Source organism: Pieris brassicae, chromosome 7 (assembly GCF_905147105.1).
Source record: "Pieris brassicae chromosome 7, ilPieBrab1.1, whole genome shotgun sequence".
Lineage (NCBI taxonomy): Eukaryota > Metazoa > Arthropoda > Insecta > Lepidoptera > Pieridae > Pieris > Pieris brassicae.
The window spans coordinates 15,674,302-15,701,865 of NC_059671.1; the positions used below are offsets into that span (position 1 = coordinate 15,674,302).

The 27,564-nt window shown below is 35.0% G+C and overlaps 1 protein-coding gene across 1 annotated transcript; it reads left to right on the top strand.

Moving 5' to 3' along the window:
* Window positions 1-8,287: 8,287 nt before the first annotated feature.
* LOC123712577 (multiple epidermal growth factor-like domains protein 8) lies at window positions 8,288-27,531 on the top strand. The gene is made up of 22 exons (XM_045665746.1): window positions 8,288-8,741; window positions 8,825-9,016; window positions 9,091-9,317; window positions 9,570-9,761; window positions 10,115-10,214; window positions 10,699-11,138; window positions 11,698-11,862; window positions 12,239-12,375; window positions 13,246-13,479; window positions 14,276-14,412; window positions 15,017-15,239; window positions 15,558-16,096; window positions 16,390-19,111; window positions 19,971-20,402; window positions 20,736-20,900; window positions 21,169-21,773; window positions 21,863-22,111; window positions 22,612-22,889; window positions 23,069-23,316; window positions 24,067-24,722; window positions 24,897-25,036; window positions 25,352-27,531. The coding sequence occupies exons 1-22, from the start codon at window positions 8,571-8,573 to the stop codon at window positions 25,458-25,460; spliced, it is 8,361 nt and encodes a 2,786-aa protein (XP_045521702.1). The 5' UTR covers window positions 8,288-8,570; the 3' UTR covers window positions 25,461-27,531.
* Window positions 27,532-27,564: the final 33 nt, after the last annotated feature.

The window sequence follows — 27,564 nt, forward strand, 5'->3', positions numbered from 1 at the left end:
TGTTAAGTAACGAGTGATAAGAGAATTATAAATTACCATTAAAATAATCCTAGGCGCGGGCGACGGCGAAGTAAAGATAGCGGTAAGATGCTTAGGTAAATTAAATGAAGTGAATGCGATATAGAAACGGTTCGTAATACGTAGCTTGTACTATTCTACGACCCACGTAGCAGTTGATCAAATAACTGTTAGCATTACTCGCGCCTCAGTGTAATTAACGAATGTTACTAAAAAACAATTTCCTGAATCTATTTTATACGTTTTTATAATTTTCGTTTCTTATATTTAGGTTGTAAATCAATATTTGTTACGATAATAAATACAATTTTTTTTAAATGCCTTAAATTGTAAGAATGCTGCAATACCATATAAAAATAGGCGTGACAAAGAGTATCAGCCGTGATTGGATTAGGTCCGTGTCGCACTGACGAGACCCCAGGGACCACCGCTGAGCCCACGGCAATGCATTGACACGACGACTAATAACATGAACGACTGCCAATATAAATAAAATGTAGCAGTAAAGCTTATTCGCTTTGACGATAAAACTCCAAATGAAACTACTACGTTTTTTATTATAAGTAAAAATACTGTCGTAAAACTTCTTACTGATTGCCATTGGATATAAAAAGAGTCTTAATATTGTGATAGATTCTAGTGTAACCGAAGCTATTTAAAGAAATTATTAGGTGCAATTACGGAACTTGTTGTGCGTGATTGGAATTCCACAGTATAGGGTGAGGGTTCGAGGACAAATTCTTACAAATTAATACATCTATCTCGGGTCCTACTCGCGACCACGATACGTATGGAATACTTTATTATATCCTAATACAATTCACTGATACTAAAAACATTGACATTGAGTGGTTTTGATTTTATCGTGAAAATTGGTAGGACAAATTGTGTTTGTCAGAAAATTCCAAGCATTTGGTTGTTGTCTAAATGATTTAGGAATGTACGAAGTCGAACAGAAGTGTTTTGTTGATAATGTCATAACCCAGCGGGGAATTTCATTTGTAATCTGCACGTACAATCTGCAGCATCAGCGTTGGTGTGACGTCGCTTCACACTCGTTGTTTCGAGAGCAATCGAGGCGCCAATAAAAAAGGCGATCGTCGCCCCGACTTATTTACAGAACACCCTGGCATCGCTATTTATTTTATTGACTGCCATTTGCTCTGACTTTTATCGCTACCTTCTTTCCGGATAAAACAACATCAGGTGAAGATCGGTCATCGGTAGATACAAGAGAATAATCTTCCTACGTTAAGGGACTAAAGGAAGATTTTATTGCAAAACGAAATAATTATTTTTACAACAATTTGTAGCATTTGCTAAGGCCATAAAATAATAGTAATATCGCGTTATAATAAATACAACGAATAACCCTTCAATGTATTTCATTTTAATGACCTTACGATATAATGTGAATTTTATTTAATAGTCTTTTATGAATTATTTGAAATGATAAAATTGATATTTAGTAAAAAAAATTCTACCTAATTCACAAAAGATTGGATAATTAATATCTATTAAAAGGTAAAGGTGTAGCGACATTAAGATCCCGATAGGAAGCCAACCCCATTCTCTACACATCATTGCATCGGTCGGCAGATTTATTTGCATGCGGGTCGCTGACCAGGATCCATTATTGCCATTATGCGTGTATCTGATCAACCAAAACAAGAATAATGGTATGGTTATTTTCATTTTCCCATACATAAAAAGCAGGAAAAGTTTAACATTTATAAGGACCGCATCTACGTTGGGATTCGGTCGGGCCTGGCTGTCTAGCTTCTCAACATCTTGGGGAAATAAGATTCAAAAGGAGCCTTCGCAGCTAGTGTATCTTTGTAACTGTACTGCAGTCCAAATTGACATCTATAGCTTTCGTTGAAAACATCACTAACGTATATGACTTAAATACTAAATTGGCTTAATTGAGTTAGATTATAATAAAACTAAACAAAGAACTATACGTTCTTAAACTTGATGACTTAAGACGGCCCTGGCTAACATTAGACAAACGAGGGCCAGAACGGGTTATGATTTCCCTAATAATGGATATTAGGGGTGGTTATATACAGTGACCGATTCAATAAATAGCCTTTATATTTCCTTAGGGTCAATTTATTAGTTTTTATTTTTACCCTTTTTATCTACTTTGAAAGATTTATGTCTTTATTTTGTCAATGGTGGTAAAGATTTGGTCAAATCATTTAAATTTTCTTTTTTCGGTTATTTCTTTACGATTTTTTTATTCTAATCTGGTTCATATTAAGCTCAATCAGCTTATAATTTTACATATAATCATATGCTTAAAACTTGAAACGCGATCACCCAATAAATGACATAGAATGATTGCATAGTAAAAACAAACTATTTTAAGATCTCCTAACTTATGGTTAAGTAAGTTTGGATTTATTGCATTCAGATTTGGACGTTCAATACCGATAATGAACGGGGCGGAACTATAAATCTACTTAGTCGCTAAAGTTGGGCAATGAAGAAGAATCAACAAAGTTAAATAAACATTGCTCGTTCCCTACGTTTATCCCCATATTATGTAGCCGTCCTTCCGTGTGCCATTTGAACCTGCTTAGTGAGGTTTCCGCTTAAGCGTATTAATCTGAAATTAGGTCACAGTTTAACACCGTAGTGTTAAGTAAAGGTCAGTGTACGCTGGGAATATTCTATAAATAGCATTTATTAAATTATACAAATTATAATTAAACAATTAATAAATAAATAAACTAAGATACTATCAACTGTGTTATGATATATTCTCCTATTTTAACTTGAATAAAACTTACTTTGATTATAATATTCTTAATTTTTGCCCTGTAATGTTTGGTCCCTGTGGCAGTGTGTGTGGATTTTCCTGCTGTATTGCGATAGTTAGTCGTTAAGCGAGGAAAGCAACAGCTCTGGTGTCACCATTACTATCTACCAGGCGCCAACTTAAATTATTTTCTAAACGTTTATGAATGAGGATAATATTTAGTCATGAGAATTTCATTATTAAATTAAATATAAAATTATATCAGAATCCCTGAGGCTATGGGCGTCGAATAAAGCGTCTTACTTTCAGTAGATCACTTGTATAAATGTAACATTAATTTAATGATTACTAAATATGGTCATTTATATTTCATGATGATTGTATTAGGCCTGTATGGGCCTGCAAGACAGTTTTACTTATTGCTGAATTATTCGCCGCGCTATAAATAGTAGGGAGGAGATAATGATTTGTCGATACTTGAAATTAATATGTGATATTATATAAAAAAAGAATAAATATTTATTAGTAACAAAATATCTAAAAAACCCAACCAGCAAAAGATAAAACAACATTTATATAATACTACATATAATTTAACGGAACAAAAACAAAAATACGTGCACCTTGGGCAGTGTAGATTAGGGGAATCGGGGACTAAGCTAATGGCCGCAATGTAACTAAACTAACAAGGTTGGTGCGTAATGTAGAAATAAATCAATGAAATAACTATATACGTGTATTAAAGTAATATATGTATTTATCGGGATAAACTATAATTTAATGTGAAAGAATTCGTAGCTTCCTTCCACTTTAAATAAAGATAAATACTGTCTATACCGAAATTCAAAACCAAAGTGTAAGTGTTTTGCAAATCATACTTACTATAAGAATCTTTGTAAGGGGTCGAAACAAACTATTGTCAATAAAAAAACAGGAATTTGTTTAAAAAATTTGATAAACTTCTTTTATCGCTACACTGGACAGAAGGAACAACACTAAATAGATTGTATAATGTGGACGCGACAAATCAAGACACAAGCGGCATAGGGCGGACCAACATCGACAACCCCTGATTTATAGCGATTCCCTAATATGTGTACATATCCTTATCTTATTTTATTAAGATTTTAACTTTATCCATAACTATATAGTATACCCTTAACTGTGGTCTGTGGACATAAGAGTTTATCCTTTTATATTACTGTTTATGTACGGTTTCAAGTATTCAGTGGCACTGTTTATTAAAGACTAGGCAATAAGGAAATATTTTTTAACTATAGATGTTTATTCGCTTAGTGGGTCAGTGCTTGATTTTTTGTTTTATAGAACAGAGGCCAAACGGGTAGGCGGCTCACTTGATAAATAATAAAATAAAAATGTGTTTATTAATTAAGTAGGTATTGTGTAAGATTTGGGAAACTTTTTAAGTAAAAATACCTGAATCAATCTAATCTAATAATCAATCTTTTAATGCCCATGGATAGTTTCAAGGCCAAAGAGTTCGAGATTGCATTGCCGGCCTTTGCAAGAATTTGTACTCTTTCCTTAAAGGACCCTAAGTCGATTTCATTCACTTTAAAAATAATAATTCATTAATTATTCTTTTTAAAGTGCCAACCCCTTTCCTACCAGAGCTAGCACTTACACCCCACATTATATTATCATTGCAATCTAGCTACAAAATGCCACCGGAATTTGAGATACATTGAAACGAAAGGAAAATGGTAATAAAATAATTGTTTTTACATTGGAAATCTTTATAAAAATAATTGAAACCGACACTGACTTATCAAAATTGTCTCATACTTACCGTTAGTAGGTAGGTTTAGTAACTAAAGTTCAAATTATCATCCTTGTGAACGATAAAATTAATATCCAGCCTACATAATGACGTCCGAGGTAAAAATTTCTCTTTGCAGAGGACCCATAATCGGCATTGACCGTGGTAAATCTCTTGTAATCCGAAGCAGAACAAATATAGTTGAGATAAGGTGCGTCCGGCCGCGGCGCGTTAATGTCCCATTTGTATGATGATGCAGAGCCCACCCTTGGGACTCTTTAATGGTCTGCTGCAAAGTGTACTTGACTACGAAGTACCAAATCTTAAGTGCGATTTTTTAAGGGAAGCAAGCGGTAATGAAATCTACGCCTGCACTCATGCCACGACCAAGAGAAAATCAAAGTTGTCAAATATAAAATCCTAATAAATGTTTTAACAAAGAGTATATTAATGGTTAATTACCTTGTGTCTGGTTCCTTGGCACTATTTTTGACGGACAAGTAGTTGGATCAGGTTTATATAAGTATTATACTTCCGGGGAGGTTATTTATTTTTACCAGGGAAAATTAAAAATATAATTTAACAGACTAAATCATTTCTTAATTACTTGTTAACTACAATTAATATTATTGTTTATTACAGTGATCTGACTCTATCACTAGAATCTTTTATAACGAATTTTTTATGCTCCAAAAACAGCGTTGAAACGAGACAGTGTAAACAATGATAGCAATATGTGTTGTTTGTTTTTTAAAAATGAGTGTGGCGGTCAGTTCATTTACATAGTAAACGCCGCTTAGAATGGACCGTCACGTGCCCAAGACCCTATCAAAGACACGAACTGTAACAGACAGATAATACAACGGTTCAGTCATTGAAAAGTCACAGACTGTATCAAAGTTAAGTTAAAATTAATAACTCAGAATCATTTTCTTAATTACAATTTTACGGAAACGACCCGTAGATAGACAAACTAGGCTATTCTTGAAAGAAAATCACTAAGTATTTGTTAATATTTTTTACCATATTATAGAATCGCAAATAGAAACAATATCTATACAAACCTATTGCTAATTATGAGTCAAGAAACTCAAACTTTATTTTATCAGCATAAAATTAATGTACAGATGTGAACGTGGCGTTTTATTTATAACATTATTGTTATTACAAACCCAAAGACAGTGAAGCGTGGTAATTTCAGATTGTATTTTTTAATTTATTTGCACCACGACGAACTCATAAATTAACTCACTCTAAAATTAGTCGCATTATAACCTTAACACTATTCTCAAAATTGCAGCCAAATGCAGTATGATAGATCCATAACATATAACAACTTTATATATCACTTACAAAAAAGGTATAATAAACAGATAAAAGTAGTCAATGAGTTGGCATTTTAAACGTGTCATTAGCGGTTATCACTTCATTCCAGATGAAAAATCTTTAACAGCCTCTGCCGGCACTCATGTACGCATTAATGATTTATTAATTTTCACCATCGTTAAATATGCTAGAAGTATGCATAATCAGCTTATAATAATCAATAAAAGTTCACCGAGCGCAGTGAGTTGACTATGCGGTGTTATAAAGCCGTGGTTGTGAATTGACTTAAAACATTTTTCCTTGAGAGATTACAGCCGAATCTTATAAAGACATAATAATAAGATATTGCATAAGATTTTTGAACTAATAAAGGCATTAAAATTATATTTCTGGTATTATTTTCAAAAATGTAGTTAGAGATCACAGATCTTTCTCGCTCCGATGATTCTCAGAACATTTTCCATAACTTCGTCTGTTCAGCCCTTTTTTAATAACGTCACGGCTTAACGGTGACTAATTGGCTGGCCTTCAAGTAATTGGCTAAATGAAACTAAAATGTCATTGATTGCGTCAAAACTTGAATAATACTTCAATTTACCCAGTGGTAACACCTAAGCTCAGTAGCTTAGGTGTTAGCGAATGGGTTTTATTAGACACTCTACATCACTGTTAGATAAATTATGCTAGTTCGTAATATGTTTAGTGTTTCAGTCGAGAACATATAAATATCGATTGACTTCATAATGATGTAGGTACTCTCTGTTAGGAACGAAAATTGGATGGCCATATGTAGAATATTTCCTTAAAAAAATTATATTAACATAAGAACATACCTAGCACTATGTTCTATCATCTATAGAAAATTGGCGTAAGCGCATGATATGATGTTCTATATGCTGAATAACAATTTGCTAGATATGTACAATATTAGACTATAAAAACTTTACAACTCAAAAGTTGTGTAAAGCCTGTGAAACATTTCTGAAACATGAATCAAAAGCAAGTATAACAGTGCTTAAGACTAAATTGTGACCAAATAAACCTCATATTTATACATATAACAGCAATATGACTGGATATATTATAGAACCAGGCGTTACTAGACATCACAGGTCTGACCTATTCGTACGGGTGCGTACTACGCCCCGCCACGCGCTTGAGTGTGACTGCCGAGTCAGCATTCTGGCCGATCGATACTCATCTCACAGCCTACTACTCTTTTGTTCTTAGCTTTAGGTCCTAATAAAAGTAAGTATTACTTTTAAACAACACTAATCATACATAATATATACATAACACGAACGAACGAATTATCTTAATACATCGTTTTAGGGTATTAAGTGTAACTATAAAAAAATATTCAAATAAGGAAAATTATGCCCGCGGCATTTAATATAATTGTATTCGTTTTTTTATGTTATGTTTTCAATAAAGTGTAAGTAAGACAGTCAACGCTAATTTATCTAATAAATGTATATCTTTAATAAACTATATATATCTTTAATAATTGTTTTACAACCTGTACTATAAACGCGTTTAAAATATCAATGTAAATATCATTTTATTCGATAATTTGGTTTCTTACGTTGTTTATCAATACATATAGATAGACGCCAACCATATCATACATCAGCAAGTACCATAGTTCCCTTTAAGAAATAACACTCAATTTCAATTTTCCGAAGCAACTGCGAAAAATCCAAAGGTTTATAATTTGACGCGATGATATATAATAGAAGGCGTTAGCTCGCTGCGGGCGGAATCGAATCTGTTAACATTAAAAAACATAACCACTTTATGGTTTTATTCGATAGGATCATAAGGAAAGCGTTTTACCGTCACATCCATATATATATATTTATAATATTCACTGAAGTAATACGTTTCAAAGCTTCTGTGTGCTAATATTTAAATTTATTAAAATATGCAATAAAAAGTCATCTTATATTAGAATATAACGCGTAAAGAATAAGTTAAATTTATGTAGGAATATAAATTGTCATCATTCTTAATATCTTAACATACACTTGTTTGTTATTATAGTTTTACCGCCAAATTCAGCAGTTTACTTTTTTCTACAATATTATCTACGTTACCATGGATACTAGTCTTTTAGCCGAATGCCAGTCGTTAGTTAAATATGGCTATTATCATTTTTTCATAGAATAACAATACAATATTTGATATGTATTATCTATTAGCATATTTAAAATATTTCTTTCTTTAAAATTAGTTTTAAATAAGTTGCTTTGTTCAGAGTTCAGACTACTGTCAAATACTATAAAGTATATACAAGTCTATGGTGTGGTCTCAAAGTCAATGTCAGTGATCCAATTTACATCTGTCGTCTAGTTAGATTTCATTGTCAAAATCACGTCAAAATACTGTGATGGCTCGATTGTTTGTTTTTGTGAATTTTTTATTAGAAAGTGCTAAGAAAGTGTAGAATAAGTTACATATTTATCTCATGAAACGCAATAAATTAAAAAAATATTATATTACTCATACTAATAATTATTTCTTAAAAGATAACTTCATACTCGAGTGTAGTTGTTAGCCTTGAAGTAGATGTCAACTAAATGAGTCTTGTTTATTTTACATTTTAGTAATATTAGTCGTAATTTCACGATTATATGGATCTGATGTTTAACTTATGGTTTGCAAAAATTTCAAAGAGGCATGTTTTACCCACGAATTCGACAGAAAGGTGCAAGTTTAGTAGTTCTATGTTGGACTTGTTTGGCAGTTCTGTGTGCCGCGTCCACAGGTCCTTGCGACAAGACTCGTAGAGTATTCACTGAGCCGAGCGGAATAATAACCGATGGCCCCAGCAACTCCAATTATACACAAGTTAGTAACCAATGTTATCAGCAAGTATAGCACTTAATATAACGGTAATCTATAACTTAATGTCTACTGTCTTCTTCTACCAGGATTCCCATTGTGAATGGCTCATTAGGGCAGCTAACAAATCTCAATATATAACATTGAGTTTCATTCGCATGGGCACAGAATGTTCCTATGACTATGTATTTGTATATGATGGTGATTCGTTTGATGCCCCACTACTTGGTAGCTTTAGTGGGAAAACTGAACCTCAAAATGTTACCGCCTCCAGTGGTTATGTGAGTACCATATACATTTAGTATTCTGCAGTATTTTAGTAGGTATGAAAAATAATTAAGTTGTTACCTTGCAGATGTTAATATTATTGTACAGTGATACAAACTATGTCCTTGATGGATTTCGGGCTACTTATGCTATTCATAACTGTCCAAATAACTGTACTGGTAGAGGACTATGTATACCAAATAAATGCTTCTGTGTAGGCACATGGGGTGGTCCCGACTGTAGTATTGAATTGTGCCCGAATGGTTGCTCAGGAAATGGTCAGTGTAAAGGAGATAAATGTATTTGTAAGAAAGGGTATGTTTAAACTGATGAAGGTGAATTTTTTATTTTTTACTTGAAAAGATGTTGCATATATTTTATCTCTTCAATGTTAAAAAAAACTTTATATTATATGTTAATGATGATTTATCTCATGCGTGACCTGATTTCATCACAATCATTTACAACATATTATGAGGGCAATAATAACAATATTATTAAGTCATTGTTCTTCTCATAACAATAAAAATATGAGTTATATAAAATAATTTTTTTTTGTGTTTTTAGATATTCAGGTGAATCTTGTTCTCTTAAAACCAACGATAAAGATGGCCATAGTTGGCATTGGCTTTCAAGGACAGAAAGTGGAATGACAAAACGGGCAGCTCATAGTGCAGTATATGTGAATCTCACAAACTCTCTATATGTGTTTGGAGGATATGATCTTAATAGAGTCTTAGGAGTATTAGAAGTGTACAAGTAAGTGCTATAAACATCAATCTTTTTCAAATTGCTATAAAGACCATGATCATATTGTGTATTATAAAAAACCAAATTATATTCATCTTTATGTACTCATGATATAAGAAAATAGGTACAATTGCTTTCCTAATACTTTATATGTTGTTGTTTTGTCCAGTTGTTAAAAATTCTTTTTTTTATATGAATAGGTATATCTTAAGTAAATTGGTCTATGAAGTAGGATAACTAAAAATTTTCTATTTTATTTTCAGCTTTTAAAAATGATGAATTTTTAATTTTATACCCATAAAAAATTATATATTGAACCTTAGAGTTATTTCCTGTATAATTAATATTGCATGAACTTGCAGATTTTCTACTAGTCAGTGGTATGATGAAAACGGAAAAGTTTTACGAAGATATCCTACAAATGAAGAAATAGACAAGTCTTTATTGACCTTATTTACTAAGGTAATTTAGTTTATTTTTGCTAGTTACTAAAAAAAAGTTTTTTTTAAAATAAATAACGTATTTAAATATATCTGCAGTCAAAATCACCGTTATAAGTATATTCTTAACTTTCTTTGCACTTTCACATTTTATGTCATTTGACCTTGTCAAGATGTAAATTTATCCGAACATTACATAATAACTATACGTCGTATGAATATTAATATCATATATTTTTGTTTAAATCTTATTTAAATTATGCATAAAATAATTTTTCCAAATTCAAAGTTCGTCCTTTTCATAAAATTTCGTCTCATCTTCCGCGCCAAAATACTGTATACTGAGTTCAATGTTATAGACTTGTTTACCTTTTGCAAATTCTCAAGTGCCTTGGATAAGTCATGGTAATACGAATTAAATAAACATTTATAATTATAATGAATATCGTTTCTATTGTGTTTAAATCTTGAATAAATTTTTTGTCGTTATAATTCGAAATTTTCAGGGTAACATAGATGGCAGCGTGCAAATAGGAAACCGGAGTTCATTATTTAATTTACTTCTAACATCATTCTCTCACAATGATAAGACGGCTTTGCCTCTTATGTACACACACCCGCCCTTACCATACTCTGAAAGTTATCTTCAGTTTACTGACAGACCAGAATTTATTAGTAAATTAGCGAATAGTACTAAACCCGAGCCGAGGTATGGTCATTCGGCTTGTGCTTTTGGGAAGGGATTTATTTTGTACGGTGGAAAGCTCTCTGATGGTAGTTTGTCGTCAGAGTTATGGTACTATGATGCTGTTGACAATGTGTGGACATTACGAGCTGTGAATTCTTCGTTTACGCCACCTGGTCTTACTCGACATACATTAACCGCTGTTAAAGATGAATTGTATTTATTTGGTGGTAGTACTGTCGAGGGAGAGTTTTCTTCTAGGTAAGACCTTTATTTAATTTTATTTATTGTATGTTTTCGCTTTAATTTAAATTTTGTTAATGTTAGGGTAAGCTTGATAAAAAGGCAACAAAACACAAATCCTAATGTTTACTTGAAACAAACATGTTCACCTTGGATGACCTGGGATCATTATACGATGTTTGAATAAAACTTTAAATAATCGCGATCGGGCTTTATATGTTATATGATACCATTTCTTAAGGTGATATCAAAATCTAAGAAAATCTCTATTCCCTCTGCCTATTGTGTTTTTCACTTGTTTTATCATCAACAACTCAGAGATAGGTGACCTAAAAGAAATTGAAATGCATTTCTCTCTAATCAACTTCAGTCAAAGAAAAAAGGTTCTTTATTTTTTATAATTCTAAATTATTAATTTGCATATGTAAATGCTAAATTTAATGCACAATTGTATTTTAAGGATGAAATTAAGTCGTAAAATCGATCGTTAGTGAGTTATCCGTGTAATTCTATTTAATTAAAATCAGACATTTTTATTTGAGGCATTGATCATGGCTTATTCGAAAATTTATTGCAGTTTGTACAAAATAAAAATGGGTGAAACTAGTACTGAGGCCTGGGAAAAAGTACAAGTGCGTGGAGGTAAAGAGTTAGACGTCCGAGTGGTCGCTCATACCACGGTATACCATGAGCCAACCAATTCTATCATAATATATGGAGGAGTTGTCGCCAGCGTTGCTAGGTGAGTATTAGTGAAATCGTTGCTCCAAAATTACTTAAAGGTCCGATTATGAGTCTAAGTGCGGAAACTGAGTGCACCAACCTTAATCTTAACCTTACTTAATGGTCTCTAATGAAGCGATGAAACATTTTATATTTCTAATTTTACTAAAAATAAAACTGCTTTATGTATGACCTTTTATTTTTTTTATAATATCTTGCATAGCAGACATGTAGGTTTCGTTTTTATATTGGAAAGTAGATACGTCTTCTACGGCTTATCGCTTATACGACTCGTCGATGTTAAACTCTTAGAACATGTATTAATTGCAAAGGTGTATAGAACTGCCGAATTTGTTCAGATTTGTGTTAATTATACACATTCTCTTCGAATACAGATTCTCTAAGCTCTCAGACAGAATGTTTACTTTTGATTTGGATCACAAACATTGGAGTGAAATACACTATCCGCGCGCTCAGTTACGAGAAATTTATGTACCTCGGGAAAGGGCATTTCATACTGCAACTGTTATAGGTGAGTTTCATAACGTTTTATAGTTTTGTTAAGTATACTATACGAATGTAATAAATGAACTCGACATAATGTTAGATGTAAGCGAATTCTATATCCAAGCGAATGTTATGTATACCCGCTTGTGAAACCACGTTCCTTTAAGGCCTTGTCAGTCCAAAAAATGATAACCAAAATATATTTATTAAATTACATATGTGTGCACGGAGAACATTATTATTTTTTCCTTTTTGTAAATGTTTGAACTTTTTGTAGGTAAATATTATGTTTTTCGACTTTGGCTATATTAGTGTAATTGTTTGTTATTATATATAATTGTTGTTAGATGTAGGATTACGAAATAAATATATGAATTAGGAACTACTTTTACATTTATTTTCGCGTGTAATACATATAGCCTAAGCGTATCCCTAAGCTTATCAGCGTTACCGTCTCTGGGTAAGATTTAGAAGCGGGACTAAGTCTCACTTCGGTATGTCAAAAATGTACTTGATTTTGACGGACTCCCGGTTAGACGTGCTAACGTCTAATTTTTGAATCTTTCCCTAAGTAGTCTGGATTCTATAGTCTAGATTCTATAGTTAAATTTGTTCATATATTAACTACAAAAAATGAAATCACTGTCTATTGATGAACCTAAAAGTGTTTGCGATTTAAAAGATCTTAGCATACAGATAAGGATAATATATATATAAGCTAACAGATACGGATAAGAAAAACACTTTTTGAACGGATTACGGATTTAGAATTATGTAAATAATTATAAGTTTTTAATAATAATACATAAAATTAATCCGTTCAAAAAGTGTTTTTCTTAATGTGTAAAAGCTATTTTAACAAAAGACAAGATAAGGATAATATAAACCTTTGTAGGTAACTACTTGGTGGTGTTCGGAGGATATTCTCACCGTCACAATCGAGAGGAGATTTGCTATGATGGTCAGATGTATCTGTATCACATGGGTTGCCATGCTTGGATACCACTAGAGGTTTTGGGAAAGACTCGCAAACAATATCCAAAAAAGCAGGGTGTTTTTGCTCATGCTGCAGCTCTCAAGCCTCCATCTACATTGCTTATCGCTGGTGGTTATCACGGGAATGTTAATGGTGAGAATTTTAATCAAAAACGTATAATTAGAGAAACTACTTATTAGATACAGATGAGACTACTTTGCTGCGTTTGTTTCATTGATATTTTTATACGTAATTAGTTTGACCCTTACCAATCTGAATTAATTATCATTTTGCTGGGAATCGAATCTGGAACTCATAGGTGTAATACTAACTCTTTACATTACTCGACAAGCGTTAATTAACTAATATTCCTTATTATGTATAAAAAGATACTGGTTAACTTTAAGTAAACAAACGTAGTAGTAATCTAAATATTTTCATACCTCGATAGCATTTGTTTTTCTGTAAATTAAAAGGCCATTCACCTCTTCATGGTTACCGTCATGTTTATAAATATATTTACAGCCGTTTGTTTAGTATTTTTATCTTGTCTTTACAGATTAATTATGGATGCATATTTCCGCATTTTCCTCTACAATTAGCATATATTTGCATATAAAATGACTTTATAATCATTGTACTTTATAAACTTGATATTTGATTTTAAAAACATTATATAGCGTTGTCTTGTAGCTCACATTTTCCGTTATAGGAAAATTTCGGCTGATATATTTTTGAAGAAATTTGCACAGAGTATATTTAGAACAGCAAATTTTATTATGATTATTGTGTGATTGCAATGTTCTGTTTGCAGTTTAAAATATAAAATTAAAGAAAACGTAGGTACTGGGTTCGATTCAACTCCAAACAGAAGATAATATCGCTGGACGACAAGAGGCCTTTTTTATTAGTTAACGAAGCCTTAACACATGACTTTTGCATATTTCAGGTGACCTGTTAGCGTACGTTCTACCAAGTTGGCACGCAGGCATCACCAATAAAGACCCCGAGTCAGCTTGTCCTCGACATCGGACCTCGCCAGAATGCCTCGCTGATCCAGAATGCGGCTGGTGTTCCGCTGATGAAGTGAGTTTTACTTTTATAAAAAAATTCGTATGTAGCAACTCTATCTAGGTAAAATATAGGTTACATCTTAAGAATGCGTTATTAATAGGGTTTAACAGATTCTCTACTATTTAAAGCATTTTAACTTCGAGCAGATCTTCAACTGCTCGAATTTGTGACTATGTTCCGTCTATCGGCGAGTGTAGTCTGATATGGTTCCAAGGGTGTGGTTGGGTGGCATTTAATATAACATATTAAAGTGAATAATAAAAATATGCTTATTCATTATAACAATGCATTACATTGTGTAAGATTTGGAAACCCTTTTTACATCTTCCAATTTTTTTAAATGATTTTAAAAATATTTCTACATGTAATGTTTTGTTATTTTCGGAATTGCATTATAAAAGGAGAGAAAAAAAAGCAATTTTTATTATAAAACAAACTTGTTTGTTAAATATAATGATTTCGCTGGCCCTTTACGTTTTAACGGTAAGGAAAAATCTTAAAGTTACACAATCTCTGTTTAAAGACGGGAATAGGCCAGAGCTGGTCACAATCTTGCGATTGTTCCACAGATAATGGCATTTTCACCAACATTCATCACCTGGCCATGATTTTTCAGATCTGCTACGGCCGCACAATAGGTTCGAATTGTACAACAAATTTGCAGTCTATTCGCTGTGGAGGTATTTGCCCTGCCCTCGGGGATTGTCAGTCGTGTCTCATTCACGGTCCGCCTTTGCGAGCGAATAGTTCGAGAACACCATTGTCTTCAGTTAGCACTAAACTGGGGTTGTATCAGTGCAGTTGGTGCGTTCAAAATGCAAGATGTCATCATAAAGATGGTATGTATTATGTTTATACGAATTATTCTATAGAGGCTCCAAATTTTTTTTTGCGATCATTTCTACGGAAACAATATAATATTATTTACCACTAAAATTAATTATTAATAATAATTTATTCCCTTGAGATAACAGATATCCATCCATTTAAGTTAGTAAGTATAACTTAGATTAATTTTAGTACCAACAAATAAAAAATAATATTGATAAATAAATAAACAGCCTACGCGTACACGTACACAGAGCCGACAAGCGTACGCTCGTATATTAAACATATCAAATGTAATAAATACATCAATTATCACGTTACAATTTCAGATAATTATGGTGTGTGCGGGGAAGACACTCCATCAGAAAACCCAGGCTGGTGGGGTAGCAGCGGCACCGAAGTAACAACTCCGGAGGAATGCAAAATTCAGGACAAAAGACCGGGCCTGACGTTTCTGAGATACCAACAACCCGCGGATTGGAACCACCCTGATTCGGTGGCAGTTGTTAACGCGACCACTGTCGATTGGGTGGCAGGAGGAGGCAGCAATAACATCATCGCTGGTACAAGCGAAACCCGTCTTAAAGGCTGGCTGCACATACCCCAATACTGGAACGGAACTGGCGAAAGCTTACACGTTTGTGCTGGGCATGCCAATTTAACAGTGAAGCTGGGAGACAAAATAGAACCCGTGGCAAACATCACCGCCTACCCTTTGGCCTGTTCTCCTGTGGATTGGCCCTTATTGTTTCCCGGAAAGTTGTTCGTCGACATGTACGCTAATGATTCTCTGCATACAGGCCTTTACCCGTCTCATTATCATGCCAAAATGGAGTTGCTTCATAATAAATCTCAAGAGAGCACAAAGGTAACTATTCGTTTTTATTTCAAGAGAATCTTATTTGTTATGTTGACACACACACTGTTACGTCATTATAGTTGAGAGTAATCACTTTGATACTTAATATGAAGAAAATAAAATTATACCATTTTTGTGAGTAAACGAGAATTACCGTCACGCCGATTTTCTTTTCATACTGACTATCAATTTTTGTTCCCTCTATACTAGGATTCATAGATATTGGTGGATTTTTTTGACGTAGTAATATTAGTAGGGCTTGTTAAAAATAATATATATATATATATCTATTTCTTTTACAGGTTTTTACATTTGAATTCCTGGAACCGTATTCTGAAGGAAAGTGCTCGAATTACGATAATTGCCTTCTTTGTCTTTCTGACGCGGCGTGTGGGTGGTGCGAGTTAACGAATCGATGCGAAATGAGGGACGTGGATGAAGAAACAACTTGTACCTCTGACAATGAATGGCGATATCTCACTTTGCAGCCGGCGGCGTGTCCGAACTGTTCTAACTATATCAGTTGTGAGCGATGTGTATCTGGCAATTACTGCGAATGGTGGGCAGACGAAGCCAGGTGTGCCAGACGCGGCAGAGCGAGTGGAGCCATAGTGGATGCCTCTGAATGTCCAGCTCCTTGCCGAATGCGTCTAGATTGCGAACACTGCCTCGACGAACGCGGCCGCTGCGTTTGGTGCGAAGCCACGAGACAGTGCTTCAGTTTCAGCGTATACACGAGCGAATACCAATTCGGCCTTTGCCGAGAGTGGCTCGATCGCGCCTCTTCACCGACAGATGACGTCACCAAAAAATCTGGCCAGTGTAAATCCTGTCAAGCTCACGTGCAGTGCGCCACGTGTCTTCGAAGTATGGGCTGTGGGTGGTGTCACTCGTTTGAAAATCCTATCAACGGCGTTTGTACGGAAGGAGATTTTACTAGGTCCCACGTGGACTGCGCATCGCTTCTAAACGTCACCACGACGGACGCGGGGTGGGCGTATGCGCAATGTCCGGACGTCGACGAGTGTGGGCTGGGCCTTCACGATTGCCACGAAAACGCCGTATGCAATAACACACATGGCTCTTACACTTGCAAGTGTAAACAGGGTTATATAGGCGACGGTCGGAAGACTTGTCTGAGAACTTGCTACAACACCTGCGTCCACGGTTTTTGCCTCGGTGCTCCACAATATACGTGCCAATGTGATTTAGGCTGGACGGGAGCCGATTGTTCGATAAATTGTGGGTGCCACAATCATTCTATGTGCAAAACCGGCGTTGGACGATGCGACGAATGCCAAGACTGGACGGAGGGTGAATTCTGTGAGTCTTGTAAACCTGGCAGTCACGGGAACGCTACGACCGGTCAGGGCTGTCGTCGATGCGATTGTAACGATCACGGTGACGAAACACGTGGCATATGCGATGTCACCACAGGTGAATGTATTTGCAAAGACAACACGGAAGGACAAAACTGTGAACATTGTAAACCTAAATTTTATGGAGATCCCAGACATGGAGGCAGATGTTATTACCAATGTGAGCCCAGGGGCATGTTAAAAGCCAACGAAACCGAAGGAATTGGATCGCACAAAACTGATCCTGACATCACGAGCATCGGTCCGACTAAAGAATGCCTATGGATCATATCAGCAGAGGACATAAAGGATGCTATCATTCAATTTACAGTCAATTCCACCACGCTAAATGTCCCATGTGATCAAAATGCAGTATATGTATACGATGGATTAGGAGGTGTACCCGATATGAGCAATAACCAACAGAGTCAGTTGCTGGGAGTGTTTTGCAATGGGGCCTCCTCAGGAGTGGTAGAAGCTCGCAGTGGAAACTTGACTATACATTACAAGCAAAGTCAGATCGATCAAGGTTTTGAAGGCGTCTATAAAGTGTTGGCCTGCGACGGTCATTGCACGTGGCCTCGTGATTGTAATAGCGGGCACTGTGCGTGTCGGGAGGGCTTCGGTGGTTTCGACTGTAACATAGAAATCTGCCGCAACAACTGTAGTAGGCATCTTAATGGTGGTGTGTGCGATATGAACTATGGCCGTTGTCTATGTAACGAAGGATTTGGTGGAGACGACTGCTCCTTAAAACTCGATAAAAGTCAACTGGTATTTACGGAGCTATTCGATTCGGACTTTTTATCCGATGGGCTCGATCATTTAAGAAAAACATTACCGCGGTTTGGGCATAGTTTAGTCGCTGATAGACGAGGTTTGTGGATGTTCGGTGGATATTCCTTATCACACGGACCGCTAAACGATATAAGGTTCTATGATACAAAAAACAATACATGGATGCAAGTGACTGTCGAGGCTACACCGGATGCTAAAATGCCCGAGGGCCGTTATTTCCACGCCTCCGAAATTTATCATTCAAAACAGAATATCTATATTTATGGGGGATTGAGTTTGCAAGAAAAAAGCGGACATAATAAGACGTTACGAGATTTTTGGCATTTCAGTTTGAAAGATCAGCGATGGAGTCATATCAGAAGTAAAGAAGATCAGCCCCCACCACTTGCAGGACACACTTTAACGTTACAAAAATATCAAGATTATGAAAGTTTAGTACTTGTTGGAGGGTTTTCTCTTGAAGAAGGATTCATGCCTGATATGTGGGAATTCGACTTGGATAATAACAAGTGGATAAAGATAAACTGTGTTGGTTCTAAGCCGGAGGGTATAATCGGACATAGTACGGTCTACCACGCACCTTCCCAAAGCTTGTACATATTTGGAGGCATTTTGTATAGCTATAACGGAACGATGATTTCGAATAAGCTGTTCTCATTCCACTATCCCACTAAAACATGGAGTGAGTTACCAACATTTCCAGGACTCAATGTTTTTGAGAATTTACCTCGGCCTACGTTTTTGCATTCCGCCGTTACGACGAACGATTATATGATTGTATTTGGCGGCAGAACAATACCAGACAAACGATCAAATTCACTTATTGCATATGTGTACGGTTGTAACCAGTGGGTGAAACTCTCCAAAGGTTTGTTTGTTTAATATTATTTATTTATAAGTGAAAATTCCAATTGTCCTAAATAAAAAAGTGCGTGCGCACAAAGTACACGTGTCAGAAGTGAAACTTCTTTATAAATTTATTATTACTAAGTAAAAGCCCCAATAGATACTCATGTACCAGTATATGATCACTCCGTGTATTTGTATATGACGACGGTGGTAGGTAGTTGGTACAAAAAAGACGGCGATGTCGAGCGCTAGCGGCACGTGCACGTGACGTCATCGCCGCACTACGTTTCGGGTATATAAAACCCGAATCGCCGTTGTATCAGCACGCAATTCTCACTGCTATTTTTTTAAAAATTAAATTATTAATTAAATTGTATTTCTGAAGTCTGAGGCAATTCCAACATATATATATTTACACTGTACGTGCTAATGATAATATAAATAAATAAAGAATCTGCGTTTACTGTACAAGACGTTATACGATAGTATTGCATAGTTCTAATATGTAACTACTAAACGAATATATCAACCAATAGCGTGTATTTTTCCCGATCTCCCTTAATTTCTCTCTCGATCTTTCTCATATACTTGGTCCGGACTCTCGCTCCATGGCTATTTGCTTCATGTCACGCTCTCCCTTTCTCATTCTCTCTCAATCGCTCTCTCCCTTTTCTACGACAATAACATTGCTCATCTTCGTGACGCTAATATTATTATTATTGCGTTTCATCCGTACAAAAATTACCCTCAAGCGCCTAAAGAAGCTTCACTTCAGAAATATTGTGTAAAATGAATCTAAATTATTCTATATTGTCTTAAACATACTTAAAAAATAGCATAATAATATGCAATATGAATTACAGCAACATTTTTTTTAGGTCCCTCGGTGTTAGACCACCCTCCACCCAGAACAATAGCTCATGCGATGGCAATAGACTTGGAAGAAAATGATTGGAACGTGTACATTGTTGGGGGATGGACAGGCAGTGCCAACTGTCAGGTGACCCGCATCACTCTACCCGAAGATCTGTGCTCCTTATGGAGTTCCAGCAAAATTGAGTGCAGAAGTCACATGGGTTGTAGTTTTTGCAGCACCGGGGAGTACACAAAGTGCTATTCTGTAGACAAACCAGGTTGCGAAGGAAGTGATAGGGTCTCGACCAACGCAGGAGCTGCCTGTGACCAAGAATTGGTGGCTAGAAGACCTTGTGAGAACTTCACTACTTGTACCACTTGTTTGGCTGCCTGGCCTTTGTACCCGGAGGAGAAACCGGCCTGTCGTTGGTGTGAAACCTGTGCTGCCGGTGTAGGTAAGATGAATCGTCGAAATGAACTCTTGGAGGGAAAGGCTTTACTTCTCAGTCGGCATTAATATTTTAAAATTTTACTTTGTAACACTGATTTCGTATATTTATCAAAATTTGACTTACTGTTTCTGTGTAGAAATAAAACCTGATTTGAACAAATGTCCTGTATGAATGGAAAATGTTACCAATCTATATTCATTAAAAAATAGATATCATACACTTTATTTCATACAATTATTATTAATATAATAAAAATAATTATTTGAGTCAGTAATATGTCTAATCATGCGTCACCTGGTACCGAGATAGTTTACGAGCAATAATTTTCGTATATAGGTGAATGTGTACCTACGGACGAATCATGCACAAGTATGAAATGTAACGCCGGAACTACATATATCAGTGAAGTCGACCAGTGCCCAGAATTAAGATGCGTAGCATCAGATTGCGATAAATGTGTTTCTAATATATGCTCGTGGACAAGACTAGCAAGTAGAGAAGGTTAGTATAAAATTCGTAATTAAATTGTGTCCTTAACTCGCCTCTTTCGAATTTAACTTTGAACCATATGCTAGTAATTTGTATCATTCAAACATGAATGTCGACGCTTCGGTTATCAGAGAAATCGTTATATTTTTTTTCTTTAAATAAATAAAACATATACTACCAGAGGTTGATGATCATCATGAGCAAATAATAAATAATTTAATTAAAGGTTTGTTCATTAAAGACTTCCAAAAATAATTTTCATCTACATATTATATTACAGGTCAATTAGCAAGAATCACGACCGACCCAACCGATCTTTACAACTGGACGTGCATACAAAACGAAGAGCAGGGCCGCACCTCAATCCGTGCTGCATCTTTAAAACTTGGCTTCTCATACTTCGGCTCAAACAGAGAGGAATGTCCCAGTCGATGTCATTTGTACGACGATTGCCAATCCTGTCTAAGTTCCGATGGGGCCGAAGGTGGATTCTCAGAGTGTCACTGGGCGACATATTTGGGGACTTGTATTTCACCAGCTTACCAGCCTTTGTATTGCGCGGGAGGGGTTTGCGGGCTAGTTCTGACAAAGGCCGATAAAGGTAAATGTCCAGCGCCGTGCGGGACCTTCGACCAGTGTTCAGAATGTTTGCATCATTCTCATTGCGGTTGGTGCGCGGTGGAAGGTGCGAACGGTGAAGGCGTCTGTACTGAAGGCTCCATCGAATCGCCCTTGGACTATTCAACTAGAACGACTTGTGCGGCCGTGTATGCGAATTCCCATGAAAGTAATAGCACAAATGATACATTTTCCTGGCACTATACAAGATGTCCGCCAGAGAATGAGTGTGAGAATAACCATCATCAGTGTAAAGCCGAGTCTGAGGTGAGTGTTTACATTAATTTATGTATATATAAAAAAATATAGTTAACATACCAGTTTTGTCAAATATTAAAAAAAATATATATTTGTAGGTGTGTCGTGATCTTCCAACGGGCTACGAGTGTCTCTGTGGCGAAGGTCACAAGCGCGTTGGCGGCGTGTGTGCGGCCGTCTGTTCGCAAGGATGTGTGCGTGGAGTGTGCGTACAGCCCGATGTTTGTAGGTGTGACTTTGGCTATGTGGGCGCCAATTGTACTATACAATGCCAGTGCAATGGTCACTCGCATTGTGAAGGCCCCGATAAACTTGATAAGTGTATCGAGTGCTATAATAATACTATGGTGAGTCCATCCGTTTTTATGCTTTTTTTGTAACGTATATTTTGTTTGTAAATTATTTCATACAAATTACTCGGACCATTTTAACTTTACTGTAACTTATTTATAAGATTGTGAATATTGAATATTATATAATCATAAACAAAGGAAGGCTGAAGTCTTCAAATTATTTCCCAAAAAAAACCGGTGGAGTTTTGCAATAAATAATTTATTGTGAAACCAAGTATACATTATTTTATAAAGTCTATTGTGGAGCCTCTCATTTGTGGAGGGTATAATCGTAGCTCATATCGCTATGATAAAAACAATACAGATCGGTATATAAGTTTAAGCATGTGGCATTGTGAGTGTCATACTGTATCACTTAACATCAGATGAGCCTTTCTACCCGTCAACAACCTGTTCTTTAAAAACAATGGAATATTACTAGCTATTATTAGTTTGAAATTATTAAGAACGCCAAATATTCCGAAATTAATGGAAAAAGTTTTGGCACATTTCAGGGCAGCCAATGTGAGAAATGTAAGCCGAATTTCGTAGGCGATCCAACAGATAACGGCCAGTGTATTCCTTGCTCTGTGTTCTGTCACGGACATACGACTGTCTGTTCGAATGATGGAGATATTTTAACCCGTGACGTAAGCACGGACTTGGAGGATTACTATAGAGATACCAAAGCGAGATGTGTTCGATGTGCTAATAACACGGACGGACCAAGGTGTGAGAGGTGTATAGAAGGGTACTTTAGAGGTTCTGAGGACTTCAGAGATGCGTGTCGACCGTGAGTATAAATCACATAGAACTGCTAAACAGTATTCAGAATGGAGAATATAGTATCTAAATTGTAAAATTTTGTCTATTTCTAAAAGGTTATCTAACACCTCTGACAAATACTCTATTAAAAATTAAATGTTGTCAAAATGATTTTTCGAAATATTATATAATAATATTTATTTCCAGTTGCGAATGCCACGGTCACGGAGATACCTGTGACCCAGTGACTGGTGAGAAATGCAACTGTGGAAATAACACAGAGAGTGATGCGTCCTGTCAAACTTCAAGCTCTAGTAAAAACTCTGCGCAGGAGTGCTGGAGGTACCAATGTGTGAAGTGTAAGGACCTCTATATGGGAGACCCGAGGAATGGACATCAATGCTACAAAACCATTAATATTGAAAATAAGATATGCTTTGATGGCAAGTCGATTGGTGAGTTAAATTGATGTTTTTTTATAGTTTATTGTCTGTAAAATTGTGTTAAATTTCGAGGCCGATTTTCAGTATACAAATCTTCAATTGTTTTCCTAATTCTTGGTTCGCTTTCAACTGAATTCCTTCGTTGGCCTCTTAAACCCTTTCCATATATAGGCTTTCCTATTAATTCTAGTATTGTGTGCAAAAATAATTATATCATAATTTCGAGGCTGATTTTCAGTATACAAATCTTCAATTGTTTTCCTAATTCTTGGTTCGCTTTCAACTGAATTCCTTCGTTGGCCCCTTAAACCTTTTCCATATATAGGCTTTCCTATTAATTCTAGTATCGTGTGCAAAAATAATTATATCATAATTTCGAGGCTGATTTTCAGTATACAAATCTTCAATTGTTTTCGTAATCCTTGGTTCGCTTTCAACTGAATGCTTTCGTTGGCCCTTTAAAGCCTTTCCATATATAGGCTTTCCTATTAATTATAGTATTGTGTGCAAAAATTATTATATCTCATAATTTCGAGGCTGATTTTCAGTAACAAATCTTCAATTGTTTTCGTAATCCTTGGTTCGCTTTCAATTCAATGCCTTCGTTGGCCCCTTAAACCCTTTCCATATATAGGCTTTAATTCTAGTATTGTGTGTAAAAGTTATTATATCTCATGAGTTAATATTTTTTGATTCTACGTATTGCCCCTACAGTTTTTATCAAGTGTGTACATTCACTTAAAAGTAATTTTGTTTAAACAGATGAATGCAAAATCAAGCCACGTCCCCTATACCCAGGACAAACTGTATTCGTCGCAGTAAACCCTCGATATATGAATGTCGACATACGCGTCATAGTCGACGTCACTCAAGGATCAGTCGACCTTTATATGAGCCCTAACGACAGTTCCTACGTGGTATCAGTTAATTCTTCGACCGGCCAACACGCAGTGGAGTTAGACCCGAGCTATTACAAACACGAGCCATTCCGAAAAATGCCATCTTTCGACGACCACATACCAAAAAAGAACAGAGTCACGTGGTACTATGATAAAATTGAATATGCCCTAGCTGATTATACGGCGAAGGATTTGGCAACATTCGTGACGGTTGACAAGAGAAATGTGTTATTGAGAGTGAGGAACCTCCGAAACAGACTTGTGTTGACCCTCCCACAAAACGTTCACGATTTGACCCATACGAAGTTCTATATAATAATTAGGGCCAGGAATACCGAAGAGGGCTCGGCGACGTTCGGTATCGCATTTTTCCGCCAGGATCAGCTCCATATAGATCTGTTTGTGTTCTTCTCGGTGTTTTTCTCGTGTTTCTTCTTATTTTTGGCCGCGTGCGTTGTCGCGTGGAAAGCGAAACAAGCCGCTGATGTTCGCAGGGCGAGGAGGCGGCATGTTGTTGAGGTATGTAATTTATGTTTTTATTTTCTCAATACCTTTGCGTAGTTTTTATAAAATGAAACTCTAATATTTAATACAAAATACTCTCTTCCGCAGTAATAACAACAATTTTATTTTTAATATAACTTTTATGCATAAAATAATGTCTAAAGTTTTCGTGGTATTTATCTTCTGTAGATGCTACACATGGCGAAACGTCCTTTTGCGGGAGTGGTTGTGTTAGTATCGGGTGGTGGGAGGAGACGCGGGGAAGTCCAACCTGTTGCTATTGAACCTACAGCTGACGGTAGAGCAGCTGTCACATCCGTACTTGTAAGGTAAGAATTTCAGAAACCGAAATGTATTCACAAATCTATTACAACAATGCTTAGTTATGAATTAAAGAAACTGGTTACGATCAGCGAAAAATATAACTTTAAATGATGTCAGTTAAATCACTTAAAGTGAGTCATAAAAACTGGGTGTCGCATTGTTGTACTTATAGTTTATATGAGCCTTTTAAGTAAAATATTATGTTCCTCTTAGGATCCTAGTTTTCGGGTTTCACCTTATGGTAATGTCTAATGCTCACTATTGGATTTATTTGTCTTCTTTCCAATATATTTGATTATTAAGGTTTTAATTCCATACAGGCTACCGGGCGGGTCCCGAGCCCCAGTACGTTTGGCTCTAGCATCCGCGCTCGTACTAGTAACGCGCGCGCCCGCACCACGCCAACGCCCACGACGGCCGCTCACATAATCAGTTTCAACTTCGGCGAACTGCTAAAATGGTTATTTACAAAGACAGACAGTTAAGTAAAAAATAAACATTTAGGTATCTTATCGCCAACGAATATTTGTGTTAAAAGTTCGTAACAAAATAAGATGAAAATGTTTAAGGTTGGTCCATACCATCATTCCGTTACCAAATCGCCATATCAACCCACAAAGCTCTTGGCGGGTTTATAAATATTTGCGCTTTGCTGTAAAAATTATTATGATGTGTTTAGAAAAAATTAAAATTGTTTGTTGTTTGTATATTTAGACAAACCGCTGGAATTTATGTACAATTTTGAAACTTTTTAATTAGGTGTGCTGCTAATAAAGGTAAGTATAAAATAGTATATTTTAGGGAAACTAAAATCGTATACTTATTGATTTTTATGTCACATAGTGTTAACTATTATTTAAATAATATATACAAAATTGTCATATCAACAAATCCCATAAAAAGAGCCAAAGGAATCAAATAATTGCGCGATAGGGTTGTGAATAGCCAATAGTAGCCAATACTGTTGAGTTGTTTATTTCGAAATTTTATTATGCCATGTTGGAATACATAATTATTATCGTATGGCTTGTTATTACTACATACATATATATTTAGAACCTAAATAGTTTTAAATATTTTTAAGTGTGTTATTTTATGGTTTTCGTGAATCTCTTTGGTGTGTATTTTTAGAAACAGTGGTTTTATTTCTAAATTCACATAAGAAGGTAATGCACTATCCCAAAACAGCAGTACATATAACATATTTATGTAGGTCTATTGAAATCATACATTATTATAAAATAATAAGGTACTTTTTTGGTAAAAACTATCTTGGAATGGAATTTATTAGTGAGCACATTTTTAGAGCATTGAAATTCTAATTCTGTAAACCCGAACATGTTTTTATTAATGGAATGATGACCACTTACATACAATTTGTTAAATTAAGTTCTTCAATAATATTTTAAGTTAGCCAGTAGTAATTGAGCACATAATGTCTTTATTTAAGAGAATATATTTGATTGTATTTTAATGTTGTAATACTAATATTTTTTTGCAAAAGCTTCTAAAGCAAAAATAAATTATTTTCAGCAGCTCATAATAACGCAGAAAACAGTATTAAATAGATGAAAATTTAATTGCTCAGAATGTAATTGGCAGTATTGAATAACGGAATTAAGAATAAATTAGATTAAATCAGATATTTTTAAGAGAAATAAAACTATTAGATGTAAAGTAAGAGAGTACTGATATTATTTGTAGTAAGCTGTTTGTGATCAGAATTATGAATACCTAATGGTACCTTCAAGTCCATGAAACATTCCAATTGTATATAAAAAAAAACTTTACATTTCTTATACAAATAAACCTAATTGGCAGGCAAATAAAGCTTTAAGTCTTATATATTATATAAGAAATCTATTTGCTCATTTCTTTATTGTTTTACAAGTGTTTCAAAGGCTGCTTCTCTTTTTAATGATATTTTTATTTTATATGATGAGTTAGTTTTTATTTATTTGCCATTCTTGAGTTGTTTTATGTACAGAATGATATTATTTGTGTTTTTAGATTTTACACTTCAAGTACAATAATTTTAAAGATCTTTTATATTTGTTTATATTAGCTACATATTTTAGATCTGAATGTAAACATTGTTTTTGCATGAAATTTGTGACTTTTAAGATTTACTCAAGTAATACTTGCTCAAAAATTTAATCAATCAATTTATTTTCATATTTTTTTTATGAAAGCTGACTTGTACAGGAGCAGTGCAATATGAATTACGTGAAAGCTTTTAATGGACTTAAGTAAAGTACCTTCACTATGATTTCATACATAATTCCATGAGTAGAATTAATTATCCACATTTATTGGTACTTTTCTTACAATCCATTCAAAAGGTTCCATTAAGAAGACAAAATGTAAATATGTGAACTAAGAATATATGCCATAAAATGTTTAGTCGGAATATAAACCTTTCTCAATAACATTGTCCATGACAACAGCAGTCGTGACATTCAGGTAAATATGATATATTAGCAGTATTAAATATGTAAGCAATATGTATTTTTGGTTAAAATGTTTATAAATA